This window comes from Salvelinus alpinus, chromosome 3, assembly GCF_045679555.1.
Source record: "Salvelinus alpinus chromosome 3, SLU_Salpinus.1, whole genome shotgun sequence".
Taxonomy (NCBI): Eukaryota; Metazoa; Chordata; class Actinopteri; order Salmoniformes; family Salmonidae; genus Salvelinus; species Salvelinus alpinus.
The window spans coordinates 83,875,835-83,898,808 of NC_092088.1; the positions used below are offsets into that span (position 1 = coordinate 83,875,835).

General features: G+C 44.1%; 1 protein-coding gene across 4 annotated transcripts in view; it reads right to left on the reverse strand.

Annotated features, from left to right (window-relative positions):
• LOC139571462 (forkhead box protein N2-like) overlaps nucleotides 1-22,974 on the reverse strand; it is a 148,954-nt gene that overhangs the window by 18,449 nt on the left and 107,531 nt on the right. For 3 of the 4 annotated variants that reach the window (XM_071394357.1, XM_071394358.1, XM_071394356.1), the window contains exon 2: nucleotides 1,674-2,269. In XM_071394357.1, the coding sequence (XP_071250458.1) occupies nucleotides 1,674-2,255 (582 nt within the window). In that variant the 5' untranslated portion in view covers nucleotides 2,256-2,269. Of the gene's footprint in view, nucleotides 1-1,673; nucleotides 2,270-6,046; nucleotides 6,121-22,974 lie in introns of all 4 variants that reach the window. The other variant, XM_071394355.1, reaches the window with a different exon arrangement.

The following is a 22,974-nucleotide window of genomic DNA, read 5'->3' on the forward strand; positions in this document are numbered from 1 at the left end:
TAGGCAAGTCAGTTGAGAACAAATTCTTATTTACAATGACGGCCTACCCCGGCCAAACCAGGACGACGCTGGGCCAATTGTGCGCTGCCCTAAGGTTCTCCCAATTACGGCCGGATGTGATACAGCCTGGAATGTAACCAGGGCCTATAGTGATGCCTCTTGTACTGAGATGCAGTGCCTTAGACCACTGCGCCACTCGGGATCCCCAGTAGAATAGTCAGGGGGAAAAAACTTTTTTCTGTGGCATTGTGTGTAGATTGAGGGCAAAAAAATGATTTAATCCAAGGCTGTAACTTAAGAAAATGTGTAAAAAGTCAAGGGGTCTGAATACTTTCTGAATGCACTATACAAATACAACACTAGAGTCAAAGCAAATTAATGGTCGTCTTCAAGACAAAAATAAAGCATTTTTTGATATTTTATCTGCCCATTCTGGCTGTGACAACGCACATTTCACCAAATGGTATTACAGTATATATATATATATATACAGTGGGGAGAACAAGTATTTGATACACTGCCGATTTTGCAGGTTTTCCTACTTACAAAGCATGTAGAGGTCTGTCATTTTTATCATAGGTACACTTCAACTGTGAGAGACGGAATCTAAAACAAAAATCCAGAAAATCACATTGTATGATTTTTAAGTAATTAATTAGCATTTTATTGCATGACATAAGTATTTGATACATCAGAAAAGCAGAACTTAATATTTAGTACAGAAACCTTTGTTTGCAATTACAGAGATCATACGTTTCCTGTAGTTCTTGACCAGGTTTGCACACACTGCAGCAGGGATTTTGGCCCACTCCTCCATACAGACCTTCTCCAGATCCTTCAGGTTTCGGGGCTGTCGCTGGGCAATACGGACTTTCAGCTCCCTCCAAAGATTTTCTATTGGGTTCAGGTCTGGAGACTGGCTAGGCCACTCCGGGACCTTGAGATGCTTCTTACGGAGCCACTCCTTAGTTGCCCTGGCTGTGTGTTGCGGGTCGTTGTCATGCTGGAAGACCCAGCCACGACCCATCTTCAATGCTCTTACTGAGGGAAGGAGGTTGTTGGCCAAGATCTCGCGATACATGGCCCCATCCATCCTCCCCTCAATACGGTGCAGTCGTCCTGTCCCCTTTGCAGAAAAGCATCCCCAAAGAATGATGTTTCCACCTCCATGCTTCACGATTGGGATGGTGTTCTTGGGGCTGTACTCATCCTTCTTCTTCCTCCAAACACGGCGAGTGGAGTTTAGACCAAAAAGCTCTATTTTTGTCTCATCAGACCACATGACCTTCTCCCATTCCTCCTCTGGATCATCCAGATGGTCATTGGCAAACTTCAGACGGGCCTGGACATGCGCTGGCTTGAGCAGGGGGACCTTGCGTGCGCTGCAGTATTATAATCCATGACGGCGTAATGTGTTACTAATGGTTTTCTTTGAGACTGTGGTCCCAGCTCATATTATTTTTTATTTTATTTATTTTTTTCTCTGTCAAGCATTGACATCCATTCGAGTGCTGGATTACTAACGGCCACCCCTAGTCAGATGAGAACTTGTTATCCTTGCAGGAATCGAACCCACAACCTAGGCACTGCCAACTCTTTGCAGGGTAAACAAACAAAGTAAGTGTGTGTGTGTGTGTGTGTGTGTGTGCACGTGCATCTCAAAGTTCCCTCACCTTTCCCAGGCTCCTCTCCACCTTACGGAAACACTTGTTGAGTGACAGGTTGTGTCTGACGCTGTTCTTCCAGCCGGTGGGGGCCGAGGAGAAGTAGGGGAAGTGCTGTACGATCCAACCATAGATGTCCTTCACTGGCAGGCTCTTACTGGGGCTCTGCTCTATGGCCATGTAGATCAACAGAGAGAATGAGAAAGGAGGCTTGGACTTCAACAAGTCCCTCTGTGACAAGGAGGAAGAGGATGAAGAGGGGGGGTTCTGAGGGGCTCCAGTGTCGCCCTCAATGTCAAAGAGGGGGCTGGCACTGGGTTGGGCCCCCCCGGCCTCGCCGGCCCCCCCCAGGGTAAAGTTCTGGAGCAGGTTCTCATGGAGCCAGTTGAGGTTGGTGAGCTCCTCGTCCTCAGAGCCCCCGGAACCAACGGACCCCCGGTCCAGACTGGTGGCTAATGGGCTGGCTGCACCGCACTCTGCCTCCGGGAGAGTCCCCGCCCCACCACACAGACCCCTAAGTCCCACCCTTTCCCCCTGCATCCTCGGCGTTTCCGCTTTCTTATCCGGCGACATCCCGATGATTGGACCCATTAAACCAGGGAGGTCTGGAGAAAGAAGAGAAGAAAGGTTTAGAGTTGGTTCCAAAATAACTGACAGAGGGGCTACACAGGGTAGAACAGTTGGATACTAGTAGCTAGATAAAAAACAGGGTTGGTAGCATTGAACTTTCCTTCACACAGCGGCACAATCACAGCAGAGAGCAGCTTTCCCAACACGACTGGAAACATGAAATAAATGGATGTGACAATTTGAAATGATGTGCTCTACCAAGCGCTCAATGTGTTTTACTAAGGTTGCCCCGAGGGCAGGCAGGGCTACCCTCCCCTCCTTCTTCCCTCTGCCCCCTCTCCTTCACATGCAGGCTGACGTGTAGACTACCCTCCCCTCCTCTCTCACTCTCCAGCCAAGAGCCTTTGATGAGGACCTCTGAAGTGTCTGAGACAACTCCAGTCTCTCCAGCCTGCTCTCCTCTCCGCCCACCTCGTCTGACCAGACGCACCTGCTTGTTAGATGCCAATGAGCATTAAACCATCCCTGTCACGGTGAGCGAGAGAGCCGACAGAGAAAGGATCCTTCCCTCTTACACTGCCTTATTAAGTAGACAGCTCTCAAATGCAGAGCTGCCTGCCCTGCAATCATCTAGGAGTCAGGACTACCACTTATCTTGGCACAACCCACCTGATACCGCTTGACTGGAGCTTAGAAATACAATATAAACATCATTTAGAATCAAGCTAGGAGACAGCAATAATACATTCTAAAGGGACTTCCAAGATTAGAACTAGAAAAGACCAACATTCTGTAGAAATGGGTTTTAAGTCCTGTTTTAAAAGTTCATAATGATGGAGTGGCTTTCAGATGGTCAGGGAGAGAATTCCATAGGTGAGGGGCAAGGGAGCAGAAGGCTCGGTCCTCCATGGAGATGTGTCTTGGGGACTTGACGCAGTAGGGATTGGCTAGAGCAGTGATAGGAATTAGGTCCCCGATGTAGGTGGGACTCAATCCATTCAAGCCTTTAAACACTAGGAGGAATTTAAAGTAAATCCTATAGTTAACCGGTAGCCCGTGGAGTTCTGCAGGGATGGGGTGGTGTGGGCTGACTTCCTGGTCAGGACTCTGGCAGCACAATTCTGGAGAAGTTGTAGCCTCTTCAGTGATTTTGACTGGAAGGCCCACGAACAGGGCGTTGACGTAATCTTGCAGTTGTTCAGCTGGAGTAAGTTCTCTTTCATCCATGACCTGATGTCATCTAGGCAGCTGCCAAGTTTTGCTTGGGCTGAGATGGCATCCAGTTTGGTGTTAATATATCAAGGGTGATACTGGGTGGGAGAACAGTAGACGGGGGTCCTTATTTTTTTACCTTTTAAAATACATTTCTACACAGTTTGACACTACTTACTATGCCTCTCTAGGGGTATATGGAGGGGCCCCCCCAAATAAAAATATTTATTTTTTGGGGACGGGGAAAGATTTCTTTGGGGGAAAACAGCGAACTTCCTGCATATACAGTGGCAAGAAGAAATATGTGAACCCTTTGGAAATACTGGGATTTCTGCATAAATTTGATCTGATCTTCATCTAGGTCACAACAAGACAAACACAGTCTGCTTAAAACTAATAACACAATCAATTATATGTTTTCATGTCTTTATTTTACACACCGTGTAAACATTCACAGTCCAGGGTGGGAAAAGTATGTGAACCCTTGGATTTAATAACTGGTTGACCCTCCTTTGGCAGCAATAATAACCAAACGTTTTCTGTAGTTGCGTATCAGACCTGCACAACGGTCAGGAGTAATTTTGGACCATTCCTCTTTACAAAACTGTTTCAATTCAGCAATATTCTTGGGAAGTCGTGTGAACCGCTCTCTCGAGGTCATGCCACAGCATCTCAATCGGGTTGAGGTTAGGACTTTGACTGGGCCACTCCAGAAGGCATATTTTCTTCTGTTGATGATTTACTTCTGTGTTTTGGGTCGTTGTCCTGTTGCATCACCCAACTTCTGTTAAGCTTCAAATGGCGGACAGATAAGATTGCCTTACATTCTCCTGCAAAATACCTGATAAACTTGGGAATTCATTTTTCCGTCAATGATAGCAAGCTGGCCAGGCCCTGACGCAGCCCCAAACCATGATGCTCCCTCCACCATACTTTACAGTTGGGATGAAGTTTTGGATGTTGGTGCGCTGTGCCTTCTTTTCTCCACACAATGTTGTGTTCCTTCCAAACAACTCAACTTTAGTTTAATCTGTCCACAGAATATTTGGAATATTTTGCCTATGAACACCATTCTTGCTTAATGTTTTACGTATCGTAGACTCGTCAACAGAGATGTTAGCATGTTCCAGAGATTTCTCTAAGTCTTTAGCTGACACTCTAGGATTCTTCTTAACCTCATTGAGCATTCTGCACTGTGCTCTTGCAGTCATCTTTGCAGGACGGCCACTCCTAGGGAGAGTAGCAACGGTGCTGAACTTTCTCCATTTATAGACAATTTGTCTTACCGTGGACTGATGAACATCAAGGCTTTTAGGGATACTTTTGTAACCCTTTCCAGCTTTATGCAAGTCAACAATTCTTAATTTTAGGTCTTCTGAGATCTCGTTTGTTCGAGACATGGTTCACATCAGGCAATAATTCTTGTCAATAGCAAACTCAAATTGTGTGAGTGTTTAATAGGGCAAGGCAGCTCTAACCAACATCTCCAAACTCATTTCATTGATTGGACTCCAAGTTAGCTGACTCCTGACTGCAATTAGCTTTTGGAGAAGTCATTCGCCTAGGGGTTCACAAACTTTTTCAACTTACACTGTGAATGTTTATGTATTCAATATAGACAAGAAAAATACATTAATGTGTTATTAGTATAAGCACACTGTTTATTGTTGTGACTTAGATGCAGATCAGATCAAATTTGATGACCAATTTATGCAGAAATCAAGTAATTCCAAAGGGTTCACGTACATTTTCTTGCCACTGTGTACACACAAACAAAGTTTCAGATCCCTTCACTTTTTAGACATTTTGTTACGTTACAGCCTTATTCTAAAATGTATTAAAATAGTTATTTTCCCCTCAATCTACACACAATACCCCATAATGACAAAACAAAAATTTACATAAGTATTCAGACACTTTACCCAGTACTTTGTTGAAGCACCTTTGGCAGCAATTACAGCCTTGAGTCTTCTTGGGTATGACACTACAAGCTTGGCACACCTGTATTGGAATTAGGAGGCTGTAATCACTGCCAAAATGTACTTCAACAAACAGGGAAGCTCGTTTTTTTTGTTTTGAAAGTGTATTGGGAAGTTCTTAGAAGCAAGCTAACTCTTTAGTTTGGATCCTGTGACGCAGTTGGCATCAGCTGCTGAGACTGCTAGTCTCTGTCCGGCGATCTTGCCGACCAAAGACGGGTCTGAGGAGCAATTTGGTGATGCAGCTAGCTGCATTTAAGCTGGCAGGGTTTTCTTAAGTGCTTGAACGCAGCCCGCGACGCGATTAGCCATTGCGGCTGGGACCACGGATTGTCCCGGGTTTGTGGTTGTCTCGATCGCTGCTGTTTGTCGTTCTCAAACTTCCCGGTTACCTGCCATGTCTGGAACTGCGAGGAGCTACCATGACAAAGACCAAAGCCGGCGAGAGTACCGTTGAGAACAGTGGTGTTTCTATAACAGGTGAAGGATGTTTTAAAACAAACAAAATAGTTATACAAGCAGTTGTTACAACAACAAGAAAATAGCGTCAAGTGTTTTGTCCGAATACTAGTGGATTCAACTAATAAAAGAATGGACAACCTGAACAGAGAGTTCCAGTACCTGAAGAACAGTTTGCAGTTCTCCCAGGGTCAGCTCGATGAGTTGAAACAGGAGAACGGCAAGATGACAGCAATCTGTAAATCAGTGAGATAGGACATCAGTTCTGTGTGTGAATCCATGACAACAATCAACTCGAGGGACAATCAAGGCGGAACATGGCTGTGGACGGAATTTCAGAATCGCCACGAGACCTGGACGGAGTCTGAGGACAAAGTGAGGGAAATTATTTGAGAAATTGACGATGGACCACAGGAAGATTGAGGTGAAGAACCTCCCACAGAACTGGAAAACCCAGGTGACAAGCCCAGGCCGATAGTTGTCAAGTTCCTGAGGTTCAGGACAATGTAGCTGGTCTGGAAAGAGCCAAGAACTTGAGAGAAATGTACATCTTCCTCAATGAGGACTATCCTGAAGTTGTGCGACAGAAGAGGAAAGAACTTATACACAGCCATGAAAGTTGTCAGATAGTGCGTGGGGACATTACTTACATCCGCTGTGACGGGCTCATCGTCCACCCTCCCAGAAGCCTATAAGGGATGAGCAAGCCAAGCCTATTGGTTAGCAGCTTCAACCCCGCAGCAAACACACCTATTGATTGTTTGCTCTTTTCAGTATGTCTTTGATGAGTTCCCAGGAAAGGGCTGAAATAGCCCATATTAATACGTAGTCTTAGAAATAAGGTTCATTAAATCCTTAACTTGCTAACATCAGATAACCTTCATATATTAGCCATTTCTGAGACTCAGATAATTAATTTGATACAGCAGTAGCAAAACAAGGATATAACATCTATAGAAGAGACAGAAATGCTTACGGGGAGGTGTTGCTGTATAAATTCAGAGCCATATCCTTGTAATACTTAGAAGATCTTATGTCAAGTGTTACTGAAGTGTTGTGGTTGCAGGTTCACTTCGCACATCTAAAGCCTTTTCTTTTGGGGTGTTGCTATAGGCCACCAAGTGTTAAGTCAGTTTCTAAATAGTGTGTGAAATGCTTGATATTGTATGTGATGTAAACAGAGGTCTACTTTCTTGGGGACCTGAATATTGACTGGTTTTCATCAAGTCGTCCGCTCAAGAGGAAGCTTCTTACTGTAAACAGTGCCTGTAATCTGGTTCAAATGATTAATCAATGTACCAGGGTGTTTACAAACACTACAAGATCACCACATGTATTGATCACATTTTTACTAATACTGAAGAACTTTGTTCTAAAGCTGTATCCGTACCCATTGGATGCAGTGATCACAATATTGTGGCTATATCCAGGAAAGCCAAAGTTCTAAAAGCTGGGCCTAAATTACTGTATAAGAGATCATACAAAATATGTTGCTGTGGATGATATTTGTTGGTCTGATGTGATTAATAAGGAGCATCCAGATGCTGCACTTGATGAATTTATGAAATTGCTTCTTCAAATGATTGATTAAACATGCAAACTGACTTAAGAATCCGTGGATTGATGAGGAATTGAAAAACTGTATGGTTGAAAGACATGGGGCAAAAGGAGTGGCTAATAAGTCTGGCTGCACATTTGACTGGTTGACTTACTGAAAATTGAGAAATTATGACTAAACAACAAAAAGAAACTTATGAAGCCAAGGTCAATGATGGGGGAAAAAAACTTGAGCACCTTAAATAAAATTATGGGCAGAAAGACATTCAACTTTGAACATGGCTTGTTGCATGGTGGCGGACGTGGCGGACTTAAAGGTAATGGCGGACTGAACGAAGTTATGTAGAGCACTTCAAGATAAAACGTAATATTCAATATCGGCAAATTAGACAAATATTAGCACTACATAATCTGGTGGGTGATAACCTTCAATCTGGATAATAACACAAAACAAATCTTAAGACGAGACATTTATCGACAAATAATACGAAAACAAGCAACACCCAAACATGACGGAGAGGAAGACAGGGGAACCGATTTCAAAACGGAAACGTGACTCTTCTACAGACACAGACGATTTAATATTTTCACCACCGGGAATGGTAAAGGTCGAAACCGATCTATTAACTTCTTATGGCTGCAGGGGCAGTATTGAGTAGCTTGGATGAAAGGTGCACAGAGGTGCCCAGAGTAAACGGCCTGCTCCTCAGTCATAGTTGCTAATATATGCATATTATTAGTATTGGATAGAAAACACTCTGAAGTTTCTAAAACTGTTAGAATTATGTCTGAGTATAACAGAACTCATATGGCAGGCAAAAACCTGAGAAGTTCCACTTCCTGTTTGAATTTTTTCTCAGGCTGCTAGATTTTCAACCAAGCTCCCAATGAAATTACAGCGAGACATGAATGAGTATTCACTTACTACGGCTTCCACTAGATGTCAACAGTCTGTAGAACTTTGTCTGATGACTCTACTGTGAAGGGGGGCCGAAGGAGACAGGAATGAGTCACCACTGCCATGAGATGACCAATCTTTGACCATGCGCGTTCACATGAGAGGGAGCTCCGTTCCATCGCTCATCTGAAGTCAATGTAATTCTCCGGTTGGAACGTTATTCAAGATTTATGTTAACAACATTCTAAAGATTGATTCAATACATCGTTTGACATGTTTCTACTGACTGTTATGGAACTTTTGGACATTTTGTCAGGTTTTGGTGAACGCGCTTCGTGACTTTGGAATTGTTTACCAAACGCGCTAACCAAAGTAGCTAATTGGACATAAATAACGGACATTATCGAACAAATCAAGCATTTATTGTGGACCTGGGATTCCTGGGAGTGCATTCTGATGAAGATCAAAGGTAAGGGAATATTTATCATGTAATTTCTGGTTTCTGTTGACTCCAACATGGCGGCTAATTTGACTATTGTTCTGAGTGCCGTCTCAGATTATTGCATGGTTTGCTTTTTACGTAAAGTGTTTTTGAAATCTGACACAGCGGTTGCATTAAGGAGAGGTATATCTATAATTCCATGTGTATAACTTGTATTATCATCTACATTTATGATGTTGTAAAAAATTGTTTGACCAAATAGAATGCTATTTCTCTGTAAACGAATTAACAACAGACTTTAAGCATGCTTATAGAGAAGGGCACTCAACATGTACCGCACTGACACAAATGACTGATTGAAAGAAATGTATAATAAGAATATTGTGGGAGCTGTACTGTTAGATTTCCGTGCAGCCTTTAATATTATTGACCATAACCTGTTGTTGAAAAACGTATCTGTTATGGCTTTTCAACCTCTGCCATGTTATGGATTCAGAGCTATATATCTAATAGAACTCAGGCATTTCTTTAATGGAAGCTTCTCTAATGTCAAAATAAGTAAAGTGGGGTGTACCGCAGGGCAGTTCTCTAGGCCCTCTACTCTTTTGCATTTTTACCAATGAACTTCCACTGGCATTAAACAAAGCATGTGTCCATGTATGCTGATGATTCAACCATATACGCATCAGCAACCACAGCTAATGAAGTCACTGAAACCCTTAGATTTGCAGTCTGTTTTGGAATGGGTGGCCAGTAATAAACTGGTCCTGAAAATCTCTAAAACTAAAGAGCATTGTATTTGGTACAAATAATTCCCTAAGTTCTAGACCTCAGCTGAATCTGGTAATGAATGGTGTGGCTGTTGAACAAGTTGAGGCGACTAAATTATTTGGCGTTACCTTAGACTGTAAACTGTCATGGTCAAAACATATAGATTCAATGGTTGTAAAGATGGGGAAAGGTCTATCCGTAATAAAGAGATGCTCTGCTTTTTTGACACCACACTCCAAAAAGCGGGCACGCGTTGGTGGCACTGTATTATCCTCAAAGCGGGCAAAGAAGGTGTATAGTTTGTCTGTAAGCGTGAATTGGCTGTTTTCTTTTTGTAGTCCGTGATTTCCTGTAGAACCTGCCACATACGCATCGCGCCTGAGCCATTGAATTGCGACTCCAGCTGGTCCCTGTACTGGCATTTCGCTTGTTTGATTGCCTTGGAGGGAATATTTATATTCAGTCAAATTCCCAGACCTCTTTCCATGGTTAAATGCGGTGGATCGTGCTTTCAGTTTTGCGCGAATGCCACCATCCATCCACGTTTTCTGGTTAGGGTAGGTTTTAATAGTCACCGGGCTGTTATGTGCCTTTTTTACTGAGGAGTGGCTTCCTTCTGGCAACTCTACCATAAAGGCCTGATTGGTGGAGTGCTGCAGAGATGGTTGTCCTTCTGGAAGGTTCTCCCATCTCCACAGAGAAACTCTGGAGCCCTGTCAGTGACCATCGGGTTCTTGGTCACCTCCCTGACCAAGGCCCTTCTCCCCAATTGCTCAGTTTGGCCAGCTCTAGGAAGAGTCTTGGTGGTTTCACACTTCTTCCATTTAAGAATGATGGAGGCCACTGTGTTCTTGGGGACCTTCAATGCTGCAGAATTTTTTTGGTACCCTTCCCCAGATTTGTGCCTCGACACAATCCTGTCGCTGAGCTCTACAGACAATTCCTTCGACCTCATGGCTTGGTTTTTGCTCTGACATGCACTGTCAACTGTGGGACCATATAGACAGGTGTGTGCCTTTCCAAATCATGTCCAATCAATTGAATTTACCACAGGTGGTAAATGCAATCAATTTTAGAATAAGGCTGTAACATAAAATGTGGAGAAAAACAAATCAAGGGGTCTGAAAACGTTCCGAATACACTATATCGACCCGTTCTGATTGGAGGGTACTTGTCGCCCTCATCCCATTGGCAATTTAGCCTATATACTTGGAGCTTCAATGCCCTACAACTCTTTCCGTGGCCTCCAACTGCTCTTAAATGCAAGTAAAACTAAATGCATGCTCTTCAACCGATCGCTTCCCGCACCTGCCCGCATCACCACTCTGGACGGTTCTGACCTAGAATATGTGGACAACTACAAATACCTAGGTGTCTGGTTATACTGTAAATTATCCTTCCAGACCCACATCTCCAATCCAAAATTAAATCTAGAATCGGCTTCATATTTCGCAACAAAGCATCCTTCACTCATGCTGCCAAACATACCCTCGTAAAACTGACTATCCTACCGATCCTCGACTTTGGCTTTGTCATTTACAAAATAGCCTCCAACACTCTACTAGACTGCATCCAATTTGCCGATCACAGTGCCATCCGTTTTGTCACCAAAGCCCCATATAATAACCACCACTGCGACCTGTACGTTCTCGTTGGCTGGCCCTCGCTTCATACTCGTCACCAAACCCACTGGCTCCAGGTCATCTACAAGTCTTTGCTAGGTAAAGCCCCGCCTTATCTCAGTTCACTGATCACCATAGCAGCACGCGCTCCAGCAGGTATATTTCACTGGTCACCCCCAAAGCCAATTCCTCCTTTGGCTGCCTTTCCTTCCAGTTCTCTACTGCCAATGACTGGAACAAACTGCAAAAATTGCTGAAGCTGGAGACTCATATCTCCCTCACTAACTTCAAGCACCAGCTATCAGAGCAGCTCACAGATCATTGCACCTGTACATAGCCTATCTGAAAATAGCCCATCCACCTACCATCTTCTGCACATCTATCACTCATGTTTAATTGCTATATCATAATTACCTTGCCACTATGGCCTATTTTATTATCTTACCTCATTTGCACACTCTGTATATATACTTTTTCTAATGTATTATTGACTGTATGTTTGTTTATTCCGTGTCGAACTGCTTTGCTTTATCTTGGCCAGGTCGCAGTTGTAAATGAGAACTTGTTCTCAACTATCCTACCTGGTTAAATAAAAGGTGAAATACATATTATTATTTTTTTTGTGTTTACAATGAATGAACCACGAAACAGCAAAACATTATTTTGTATCGCAACACAATACATTGACTCACACAGTAGCCTAAAAGAGAACTAAAACACAGGAAATAGTCTCACAGTACGTGGAATTTACTTCCTCCTCTGGAATGTTTGTACACATTCAGTAGCTACTTCATAAGACCAGCGGAAAATATAGTCCAATGAGGCCAAGCAAGAGCACAGAAGGCAGCCAGCAAGAGACATTCCCCCCTCTCCTCCTCCCTGATCACAACAAACTTTAGTCTTTGCCCCCAGTGTCACCATGACAACCCTGCTGCGTTCACTTCAATTAAGAGCACAAATCCTCCCAACGAGAGAAAGTGGGAAAATAAGTAATCCATCTACGCTGGGCTGTGTCTGTCGACTGTAGCCAACAACCAATCAGCATTCAGCTTGTGGCAACCCTACAGTGTCTGTGGGGAACCACCAAACGTCCCGGTATAGGCTGGGGTGGTGCTGGAGTGATGCTGCTGGGGCTTGAGGTGGGGCTGAGGCTGGGGTGGGTTGTGACTAGACTGGTGCTGGGCTAGGGTGGTCTGGGTTATGTCTGGGCTGAGCCTGATACTTGGGGTGGGGGTTGAGGGACACTGGGAGACAGAGGGGTGGAGGATGGCTGGGCCGTTGTTGTTGTTAAAGAGGAATTGGGCCAAGCTCTGCTCTGGACAGAGAAAGCAGGAGAAAGAGGGGGAGACGGGAGAGGGAGGGCATAGAGTGGGCGAGAGAGCAGGCTCTGGGAACCTGGTGATGAGATAGAGGATGATGGGAGCAGATGGGAGCAGAAAAGAGGGCAGGGGTGTGATGTGCACCAGTATACCCTCAGCCCTAGACATTCATCTCACCTCTCAGAGAGAGAGGATCGGTCTGGGGTTGGGTATTCACTTTCAGGGTTTACAGGAGGGGTCAGCAACAGGCAACCTCCTGTAGAGATTATCTTTTTCAAAGGAAGAGGAAAACATTTGTACATAGCCTAACAGCAAGTGTCCTTACAAAGAGAGAGTGTAGTAGAAAGAAAAGGGTTGAGAGAGCCAGCCAGCCAGAGAGCGGGCCAGCCAGAGAGCAAGCCAGCCAGCCAACCAGAGAGTGGGCCAGCAAGCGAGCCAGCCAGCCAACCAGAGAGCGAGCCAGCCAGCCAACCAGAGAGCGAGCCAGCCAGCCAGCTAGAGAACGAGCCAGCCAGCCAGAGAGCGCCGGCCAGAGCCTGAGCGCACCGGCCAGAGCGCGAGAGACAAAGCGAGAGAGACAGAGCGACAGAAGTGTTTCCTCTATATTATATATTCATTGCCACCACTCTGGGAAAAATTCAATTCCATCATATGTATTTATTATTTGGGGGATGGTAAAATATTCAGTGTCAACTTAAAGGACTAAAATCTGAAAAAGTATATAGCTCTATCTTTAAATAAGTTATTTGAAAACTAACAATCAACAAAATACACTGAACTTAAATCTAACCGCATGATGTAAAGTGTTGATCCCATGTTTCACTTCTAATGCAGTTCTTCTAGCTGGCTGATGAGGCATATCTGCTGCTGCTACTCAACAATTAGAACCACTCTGTTGTATGATGTGGTGGTCTGGGACAACAAACAGGCCGGGTGGTGATTAACCTCAATTAGCAGCACAAAGACCCTCCTCCCCCTCTCTGCTGCACCACCCCCACCGGCCCAGGGCCCACGCCCCCCCAACATCCTTCAGGTAACACCCCACCAGCCACATTTAAATATCAACAGTGTGTTTTTTTAGTGTGCATGGTGTTCTAGTGGGTATGTACATACACTGAACAAAAATAAAACGCAACAGGCAACCATTTCAAAGATTTCACTGAGTTACAGTTCAATTGACATAAATTCATTCGGCCCTAATCTATGGATTTCACATGAGGTGATGGCGGCGGATGAATGGCACGACAATGGGCCTCCGCATCTCATCACAGTATCTCTGTGCATTCAAATTTCCATCAATAAAATGTTATTGTGTTCGTTGTCCTTAGCTTATGCCTGCCCATACCATAACCCAACCGCCACCATGGGGCACTCTGTTCACAACATGAACATCAGCAAGCCGCGGTTATATTTTTGTTCTGTTTATTTGTATTCAGACCTCTTGACTTTTTCACATTACAACCTTGTTATAAAATTTACTAAACACATTTTTTGCTCATCAATCTTCACACAATACCTCAAAATGACAACGTGAAAACAGGTGTTTAGAAATACTTTCTTTTCATTAACTATTCAGACCCTTTGCTATGAGACTCGAAATTTAGTTCAGGTGCATCCTGTTTCTATTGATCATCCTTGAGATGTTTCTACAACTTGATTGGAGTCCACCTGTGGTAAACTCAATTGATTGGACATTATTTGGAAAGGCACACACACCTGTCTATATATGGTCCCCACAGTTGACAGTGCATGTCAGAGCAAAAACCAAGCCATGAGGTCGAAGGAATTGTCCGTAGAGCTCAGCGGCAGGATTGTGTCGAGGCACAGATCTGGGGAAACATTTCTGCAGCATTGAAAGTCCCCAAGAACACAGTGGCCTCCATCATTCTTAAATGGACGAAGTTTGGAACCACCAAGACTCTTCCTAGAGCTGGCCAGCCAGCCAAACTGAGCAATCGGGGAGAAGGGCCTTGGTCAGGGAGGTGACCAAGAACCAGATGGTCACTCTGACAGAGCTCCTCTGTGGAGATGGGAGAATCTTCCAGAAGGACAACCATCTCTGCAGCACTCCACCAATCAGGCCTTTATGGTAGAGTGGCCAGAAAGAAGCCACTCAGTAAAAAAGACACAGGACAGCCCACTTGGAGTTAGCCAACATAACAATCAGATTCTCTGGTCTGATGAAACCAAGTATGAACTCTTTGGCCTGAATTCCAAGCGTCACATCTGGAAGAAACCTGTACCATCCCTATGGTGAAGCATGGTGGTGGCAGCATCATGTTGTGGGGATGTTTGTCAGCGGCAGGGACTGGGAGACCAGTCAGGATCGAGGGAAAGATGAACGGAGCAAAGTACAGAGATTCTTGATGAAAACCTGCTCAGTGCTTAGGACCTCAAACTGAGGCAAAGGTTCACCTTTCAACAGGACAACGACCCAAAGCACACAGCCAAGACAACGCAGGAGTGGCTTTGGGATAAGTCTCTGAATGTCCTTGAGTGGCCCAGCCAGAGCCCAGACTTGAACCCGATCGAACATCTCTGGAGAGACCTGAAAATATCTGTGCAGCGACACTCCCCATCCAACCTGACAGAGCTTGAGAGGATCTGCAGAGAAGAATGGAAGAAACTCCAAATACAGGTGTGCCAAGCTTGTAGCGTCAAACCCAAGAAGACTCAAGCCTGTAGTCGCTGCCAAATGTGCTTCAAAGTACTGAGTAAAAGGTTTGAATACTTATGTAAATGTGATTCAGATCTCTATTTAATTCTAAATTTGCAGAAAATTCTAAAAACCTGTTTTTGTTTTGTCATTATGGGGTAGTGTGTGTAGATTGATGAGGGGGGGAAATGAATCCATTTTAGAATAAGGCTGTAACCTTAATTGTGGAAAAAGTGAAGGGGTCAGAATACTTTCTGAATGCAGTGTGTGTGTGTTATATATGCTAGATAAACAGACCAAAACACCAGCTGAAGGGAACCCATCCCAAGATCACAAAGGAAGTGCTTTTAGCTGATTAGCACATTCCCGCTGCGTAGTGAATTATCATCGCTGTTATGAGTATCATCATTATCCTTGCTCTTATCAAAAGGCATCAAAGCGGGATGTGGCAAGGCGAGCGAGGGGTCCGCTAGCTGGTTAATGGGCCACGTGTGAGTGAATGAGAGCTAATGAGAGGTATTAGCTTGTTGACTTCTCAGTGCTAAGCAAATTACCGAAGCTGGCCCGGATGGTAGCCTATCGGTTCATCTGCAAGTTAAAACTACCCCCCTCTCCATCGGGCCAGCCCCTACATTATAAAATGTGGTAACAGACAGACAAAAGACAGGTGCAGAGGCATATTAGGCTATTTTCCCTTGGAAACTTTATCCTTCTAATGCACTGATTGAACTTCTTATGGCTGCAGGGGCAGTATTGAGTAGCTTGGATGAAAGGTGCACAGAGGTGCCCATAGTAAACTGCCTGCTCCTCAGTCCCAGTTGCTAATATATGCATATTATTATTCGTATTGGATAGAAAACACTCTGAAGTTTCTAAAACTGTTTGAATGATGTCTGAGTATAACAGAACTCATATGGCAGGCAAAAACCGGAGAAAAAATCCAAACAGGAAGTGGGAATTCTGAGGTTGGTCGATTTTCAACACAGCCCCTATTGAACACACAGTGGGATATGGATAAGTTTGCACTCCCTACTAGATGTCAGTCTGTAGAACCTTGTCTGATGCCTCTACTGTGAAGGGGGGCCGAATGAGAGGGGAATTAGTCAGGTCTATCATGACGTGGCCATGCTCTGACCATGCGCGTTCACATGAGAGGGAGCTCTGTTCCATCGCACATCTGAAGTCAATGTAATTCTCCGGTTGGAACTTTAGAATGTTTAACATAAATCTTCAATAAAGATTGATTCAATACATCATTTGACATTTTTCTACTTACTGTTACGGAACTTTTTGACATTTCGTCTGCTTTTAGTGAGCGCGCTTCCTGACTTTGGATTTGTTTACCAAACACGCTAACAAAAATAGCTATTTGGACATAAATGATGGACATTACCGAACAAAACAAACATTTCTTGTGGAAGTGGGAGTCCTGGGAGTGCATTCCGACGAAGATCAGCAAAGGTAAGTGAAGATTTTTAATGCTTTTTATGACTTTTGTTGACTGCACAATTTGGCGGGTAACTGTATGGCTTCCTTTTGTGGCTGAACGCTGTTCTCAGATTATTGAATATTGTGCTTTTGCCGTAAAGCTTTTTGAAATCTGACACAACGGTTGCATTAAGAACAAGTGTATCTTTAAATCTATGTAAAACATGTATCTTTCATCAAAGTTTATGATGAGTGAGTATGTTATTTGACGTGGCTCTCTGCAATTTGAGGCTATTTTGGAGGCATTTCTGAACATGGCGCCAATGTAAACTGAGGTTTTTGGATATAAATATGAGCTTTAGCGAACAAAACATATATGTATTGTGTAACATGAAGTCCTATGAGTGTCATCTGATGATCATCAAAGGTTAGTGATTCATTTTATCTCTATTTCTGCTTTTCTGTGACTCCTGTCTTTGGCTGGGAAAATTACTGTTTTTCTGTGATTTTGCGGTGACCTAAAATAATCGTTTGTGGTGCTTTCACTGTAAAGCCTATTTGAAATCGGACACTGTGGTGGGATTAACAACAAGATTACCTTTAAAATGGTATAAGATACATGTATGTTTGAGGAATTTTAATTGTGAGATTTCTGTTGTTTGAATTTAGCGCCCTGCACTTTCACTGGCTGTTGTCATATCATCCCGTTAACAGGATTGCAGCCATAAGAAGTTAAAAAACAAAAGGACATGCAGAGGCATTAGGTTTGTGGTGACTTTATGACTCTTTAGATATATACAGAAAAATGTGATGGCCTTAGTGGGTACAGTTGAAGAGACAGAAAAGAAGTCAGCGACAGAGTGGGACTTCTTAGCTTTGATGCCTTATAAACACGACCCAGGTTATGGAGATATTTCCGCAGTGACAACAGAAGAGGAGACTGGCTTCTGCGCTATCTCCTGATCTGCAGAGTGGTTGCCGTGGCAGCAGGGCCTAGCTGTAAAGGGAAGTGATTGTGCTGTACTCTGTGGCGGAGCGAGGCATAAGGAGAAAGGCTAATGTGAAGAAATCAATACACGCTCCGCTCAAAGTGCTGAGGCCAGCAGTCTCCCCTCATTCTCCTCAAACCTCCCTCACAAAGACGAGGATACACTGACAGAGAAAGAAGAGAGACATCAGCGCAGCTGTCAGAAAAAACACTGTCATTCTTTGAGAGTGCAGTAAAAGCATGAGCGCCTACCTTAAAATTTAAATGAACCCACACTACAATTCAAATGTTGCATTGATATCTAAACATGACATTTTGAGTTGATAGAAATGGATAAAGACACACTGCACCAAAACTATTGACTCAAACCTCTAACACCTCTGTAATAGATACTGTGTGTCACAATACTGAAGCACACATTATGACAAAAGGTTGGTTAGATTTCAGCTGATACTTGTTACAGTGGGGGTTACTTTACAACCTGGTCTGTCATTCAAACAAGTAGTAAAAGAGAGTAGTGTGTGTCTTACTCTGTTGGTCAAACTGGTTTGTGTGTCTCTAGTCTGTCGGAGTGCAGTAGGCAGGCAGGTCCACTGAAGAGAGGTCAGAGATACTACAGTATTCCTCATTGAGGTTGAATATTTTCTGACACTGAGAAATGGAATGGGTCTAATGTGTGCTAGAGGTGAAAGCAAACAGAGTTGAGTTGAAACAAAGACGTTAGATTCAGCCTCGCTTTCTACTCATACAAAGGAGCGGTTGTTTTTGCTCTGGCGACATTTCACAAGCCCAACAGTATTCTAAACAGAGAACTGAGCAAGGGGGAAACGCCTCAGGCCTGGTGAGGAAGTTCATTTACAAAGACAGACCAACTCACACAGAGAAACTCACAGAGAGACACCTCTATGGGACTGTGAACTTGACCAGTGACAGGAGGTTAGGTGGAGTTCCCTACTTCAGGGAGAATAGCCCTTTCAAAAGCTCTATGCGTGTGCGTCTACAGAATGTACCCATTACCACAGCATGCACTGTCAGACAAACAGTACTCACAGGGCAAGCATATGGGGAAATACAAAAACTGTTTTAACCAAACAGAGTTGAGGATGAGAACAAAATTACAGAACAAGGATGAGCACCAGGGAGAATGCCAAGAGAGTGCAAAGCGGTCATCAAGGCAAAGGGTGGCAACTTTGAAGAATCTAAAATATATTTTGATTTAACACTTTTTTGGTTACTACATGATTCCATGTGTTATTTCATCATTTTGATGTCTTCATTATTATTCCACAATGTAGAATATAAGTAAAAAAGAAACCCTGGAATGAGTAGGACTGGTACTGATATATATAGGGTAGTTATACTATAATGCTCACATGAAATGTCAGGCTGAATATATGTTCAAGTCAGGTACTCAAAAATAATTTGAATTTAGTTTCTCGTAGAATAATGTTACAATGCAAAAGTCATGTGTAAACAGTTTGTTTTCACACAAAGCAGCTCTAGCAGGGCAGAAATTTGACTGACTTGTTGGAAAGTTGGCATCCCATTACAGTGCCAGGTTGAAAGTCACCGAGGCCTTCGGTAAGGCCAGTCTACTGACAATGTTTATCTATGGAGATTGCATGGCTGTGTGCTCAATTTTATACCGTTGTCAGCAACGGGTGTGGCTGAAATAGCCAAATTCACACATTTTAAGGGGTGTCCACACACATATATATATAAATATATATACACACACAGTGGGGAGAACAAGTATTTGATACACTGCCGATTTTGCAGGTTTTCCTACTTACAAAGCATGTAGAGGTCTGTAATTTTTATCATAGGTACACTTCAACTGTGAGAGACGGAATCTAAAAAATCCAGAAAATCACATTGTATGGTTTTTTAGTAATTCATTAGCATTTTATTGCATGACATAAGTATTTGATACATCAGAAAAGCAGAACTTAATATTTGGTACAGAAACCTTTGTTTGCAATTACAGAGATCATACGTTTCCTGTAGTTCTTGACCAGGTTTGCACACACTGCAGCAGGGATTTTGGCCCACTCCTCCATACAGACCTTCTCCAGATCCTTCAGGTTTCGGGGCTGTCGCTGGGCAATACGGACTTTCAGCTCCCTCCAAAGATTTTCTATTGGGTTCAGGTCTGGAGACTGGCTAGGCCACTCCAGGACCTTGAGATGCTTCTTACGGCGCCACTCCTTAGTTGCCCTGGCTGTGTGTTTCGGGTCGTTGTCATGCTGGAAGACCCAGCCACGACCCATCTTCAATGCTCTTACTGAGGGAAGGAGGTTGTTGGCCAAGATCTTGCGATACATGGCCCCATCCATCCTCCCCTCAATACGGTGCAGTTGTCCTGTCCCCTTTGCAGAAAAGCATCCCCAAAGAATGATGTTTCCACCTCCATGCTTCACGGTTGGGATGGTGTTCTTGGGGTTGTACTCATCCTTCTTCTTCCTCCAAACACGGCGAGTGGAGTTTAGACCAAAAAGCTCAATTTGTCTCATCAGACCACATGACCTTCTCCCATTCCTCCTCTGGATCATCCAGAAGGTCATTGGCAAACTTCAGACGGGCCTGGACATGCGCTGGCTTGAGCAGGGGGACCTTGCGTGCGCTGCAGGATTTTAATCCATGACTGCGTATTGTGTTACTAATGGTTTTCTTTGAGACTGTGGTCCCAGCTCTCTTCAGGTCATTGACCAGGTCCTGCCGTGTAGTTCTGGGCTGATCCCTCACCTTCCTCATGATCATTGATGCCCCACGAGGTGAGATCTTGCATGGAGCCCCAGACCGAGGGTGATTGACTGTCATCTTGAACTTCTTCCATTTTCTAATAATTGCGCCAACAGTTGTTGCCTTCTCACCAAGCTGCTTGCCTATTGTCCTGTAGCCCATCCCAGCCTTGTGCAGGGCTACAATTTTACCCCTGATGTCCTTACACAGCTCTCTGGTCTTGGCCATTAGGGAGAGGTTGGAGTCTGTTTGATTGAGTGTGTGGACAGGTGTCTTTTATAAAGGTAACGAGTTCAAACAGGTGCAGTTAATACAGGTAATGAGTGGAGAACAGGAGGGCTTCTTAAAGAAAAACTAACAGGTCTGTGAGAGCCGGAATTCTTACTGGTTGGTATAGGTGATCAAATACTTATGTCATGCAATAAAATGCAAATTAATTACTTAAAAATCATACAATGTGATTTTCTGGATTTTTTAGGTTCCGTCTCTCACAGTTGAAGTGTACCTATGATAAAAAATTACAAAGCATGTAGAGGTCTGTAAGTAGGAAAACCTGCAAAATCGGCAGTGTATCAAATACTTGTTCTCCCCACTGTATATATATATACAAAAGTATGAGTCCAATAGGGAAAGTATGTGGTGAGGACAAACACTGTCCTTTAGCTCACCTACTAGTGGAGAGAGTGAGATGGATAGCCTAACCTAGGCCTCCCCAGTGGCACAGCGGTCTAAGGCACTGCATCGCATTGCTAGAGGCGTCACTACAGACCCGGGTTTGATCCCGGGATGTATCACAACAGGCCGTGATCGGGAGTCCCATTGGTCGGCGCACAATTGGCCCAGCGTGGTCCGGGTTAGGGGAGGGTTTACTTGGCTCATCGCGCTCTAGCGACTCCTTATGGCGGGCCGGGCAGGCTGACCTCGGTAGTCAGGTGAACAGTGTTCCCTCCGACGCATTGGTGAGGCTGGCCTCCGGGTTAAGCGGGTGTTAAGAAGCGCGGTTTGGCGGGTCACGTTTCAGAGGATGCATGACTCGACCTTCGCCTCCCGAGCCCGTTAGGGAGTTGCAGCGATGAGACAAGATTGAAATTGGGGAGAAAGGGGGGGGTAAAAGAAAAAAGATAAATTAATAAAGTAGGCTAAACTAAAGGGTTGCAGTGGAATGTGGATCTCCATTTGTCTACCGATCGTTCAGAGCGCTGTTGATGTCTGACTGCTGACATTCATGTAAAAATCACATCCAGCATGACATGTGTTGTTGCCTATCCTCACCACCTGGGGACGGCCCGTCAGGAAGTCCAGGATCCAGTTGTAGAGGGAGGTGTTTAGTCCCAGGATCCTGAGCTTAGTGATGAGCTAGGAGGAAAGGGATCGTCGGCGCCCGGGAAACAGTGGGTTAAACTGCCTTGCTCAGGGGCAGAACAACAGATTTTTACCTTGTCAGCTCGGAAGGCACTATGCTGTTGAACGCTGAGCTGTAGTCTTTGAACAGCATTCTCACGTAGGTGTTCCTTTTGTCCAGGTGGGAAAGGGCATTGTGCAGTGCAATAGAGATTACGTCATCTGTGGATCTGTTAGGGCAGTATGCAAGTTGGAGTGGGTCCAGGGTGTCTAGGATGATGGTGTTGATGTGAGCCATGACCAGCATTTCATGGCTACAGATGAGTGTTATGGAGCGATAGTCATTTAGAGACAGGTTACCTTGGCGTTCTTGGACACAGGGACTATGGTGGTCTGCTTGAAACATGTACATATTACAGACTGGGTCAGGGAGAGGTTGAAAATGTCAGTGAAGACACTTGCCAGCTGGTCAATGCATGCTCTGGGTAAACGATGTGAAGGCCTTCCAAAGTACAACTCAGACTATCAGTGTTCAACCCCCCTATCTCTTAAGGGTCATGTGATTTAGAGTTCAGTCAGTCGGTGTGCAAACATTGCCCCAGCTAACACAGAGCTACGTGGCAGAACACTCAAAAGCTGCAGAATCATGTATTAAAAGGGTAGTACTATGCAACTTTCGAAACAAATTAAAATGCATGTGCTCATTCCAGAAGATGTGGGGGAAACATGTGTGGAGAATTTCAGCAACGCTTGTTAATACTAGTCTATTCAAATCAATGACATAACAGAATAATTATTTCATAATCTAGAAACCCTCTCGTCTCAGCTTTTTTTCTTGACATAGATTGCAATGTAATAATTTGACACCAATGTGAGTCGTTGTGCATTCTTTGAACATAGGCCTACACCATTATAAACTCTGTGTTACTGTACTACACAGAAGCCTTTTGAAGCACAGCAGCACCGCTGTAGAGGATAGTCTGTTTCTCTGCAGCTGACAAACAGCCGATCTGTGTCAGCCAAGCTGCTCTATGTCCTGCGTCTCTACTAAACCCATCGTGACCCTTACAAGTCTCAGACAACACCACTGAAATCGGAGGGAGGTTTCTGAGGGACTAAATGCAAAGTGGCTGTGTCAAATTCAGAGATGTCTACAGCCTCAAAACGTAAAGCAGTTCTAGAGACTCACAGAACAATGACCACGTACCAAGAACTCTGCACAGCCAAACACATGCAGATCCCAAAACATGCTCAATTAACACATTCCCTAAAGCCTTAACACTCAGTAAAGTCAAAGGGCTGGGAATTGCCAGAGACCTCACCATA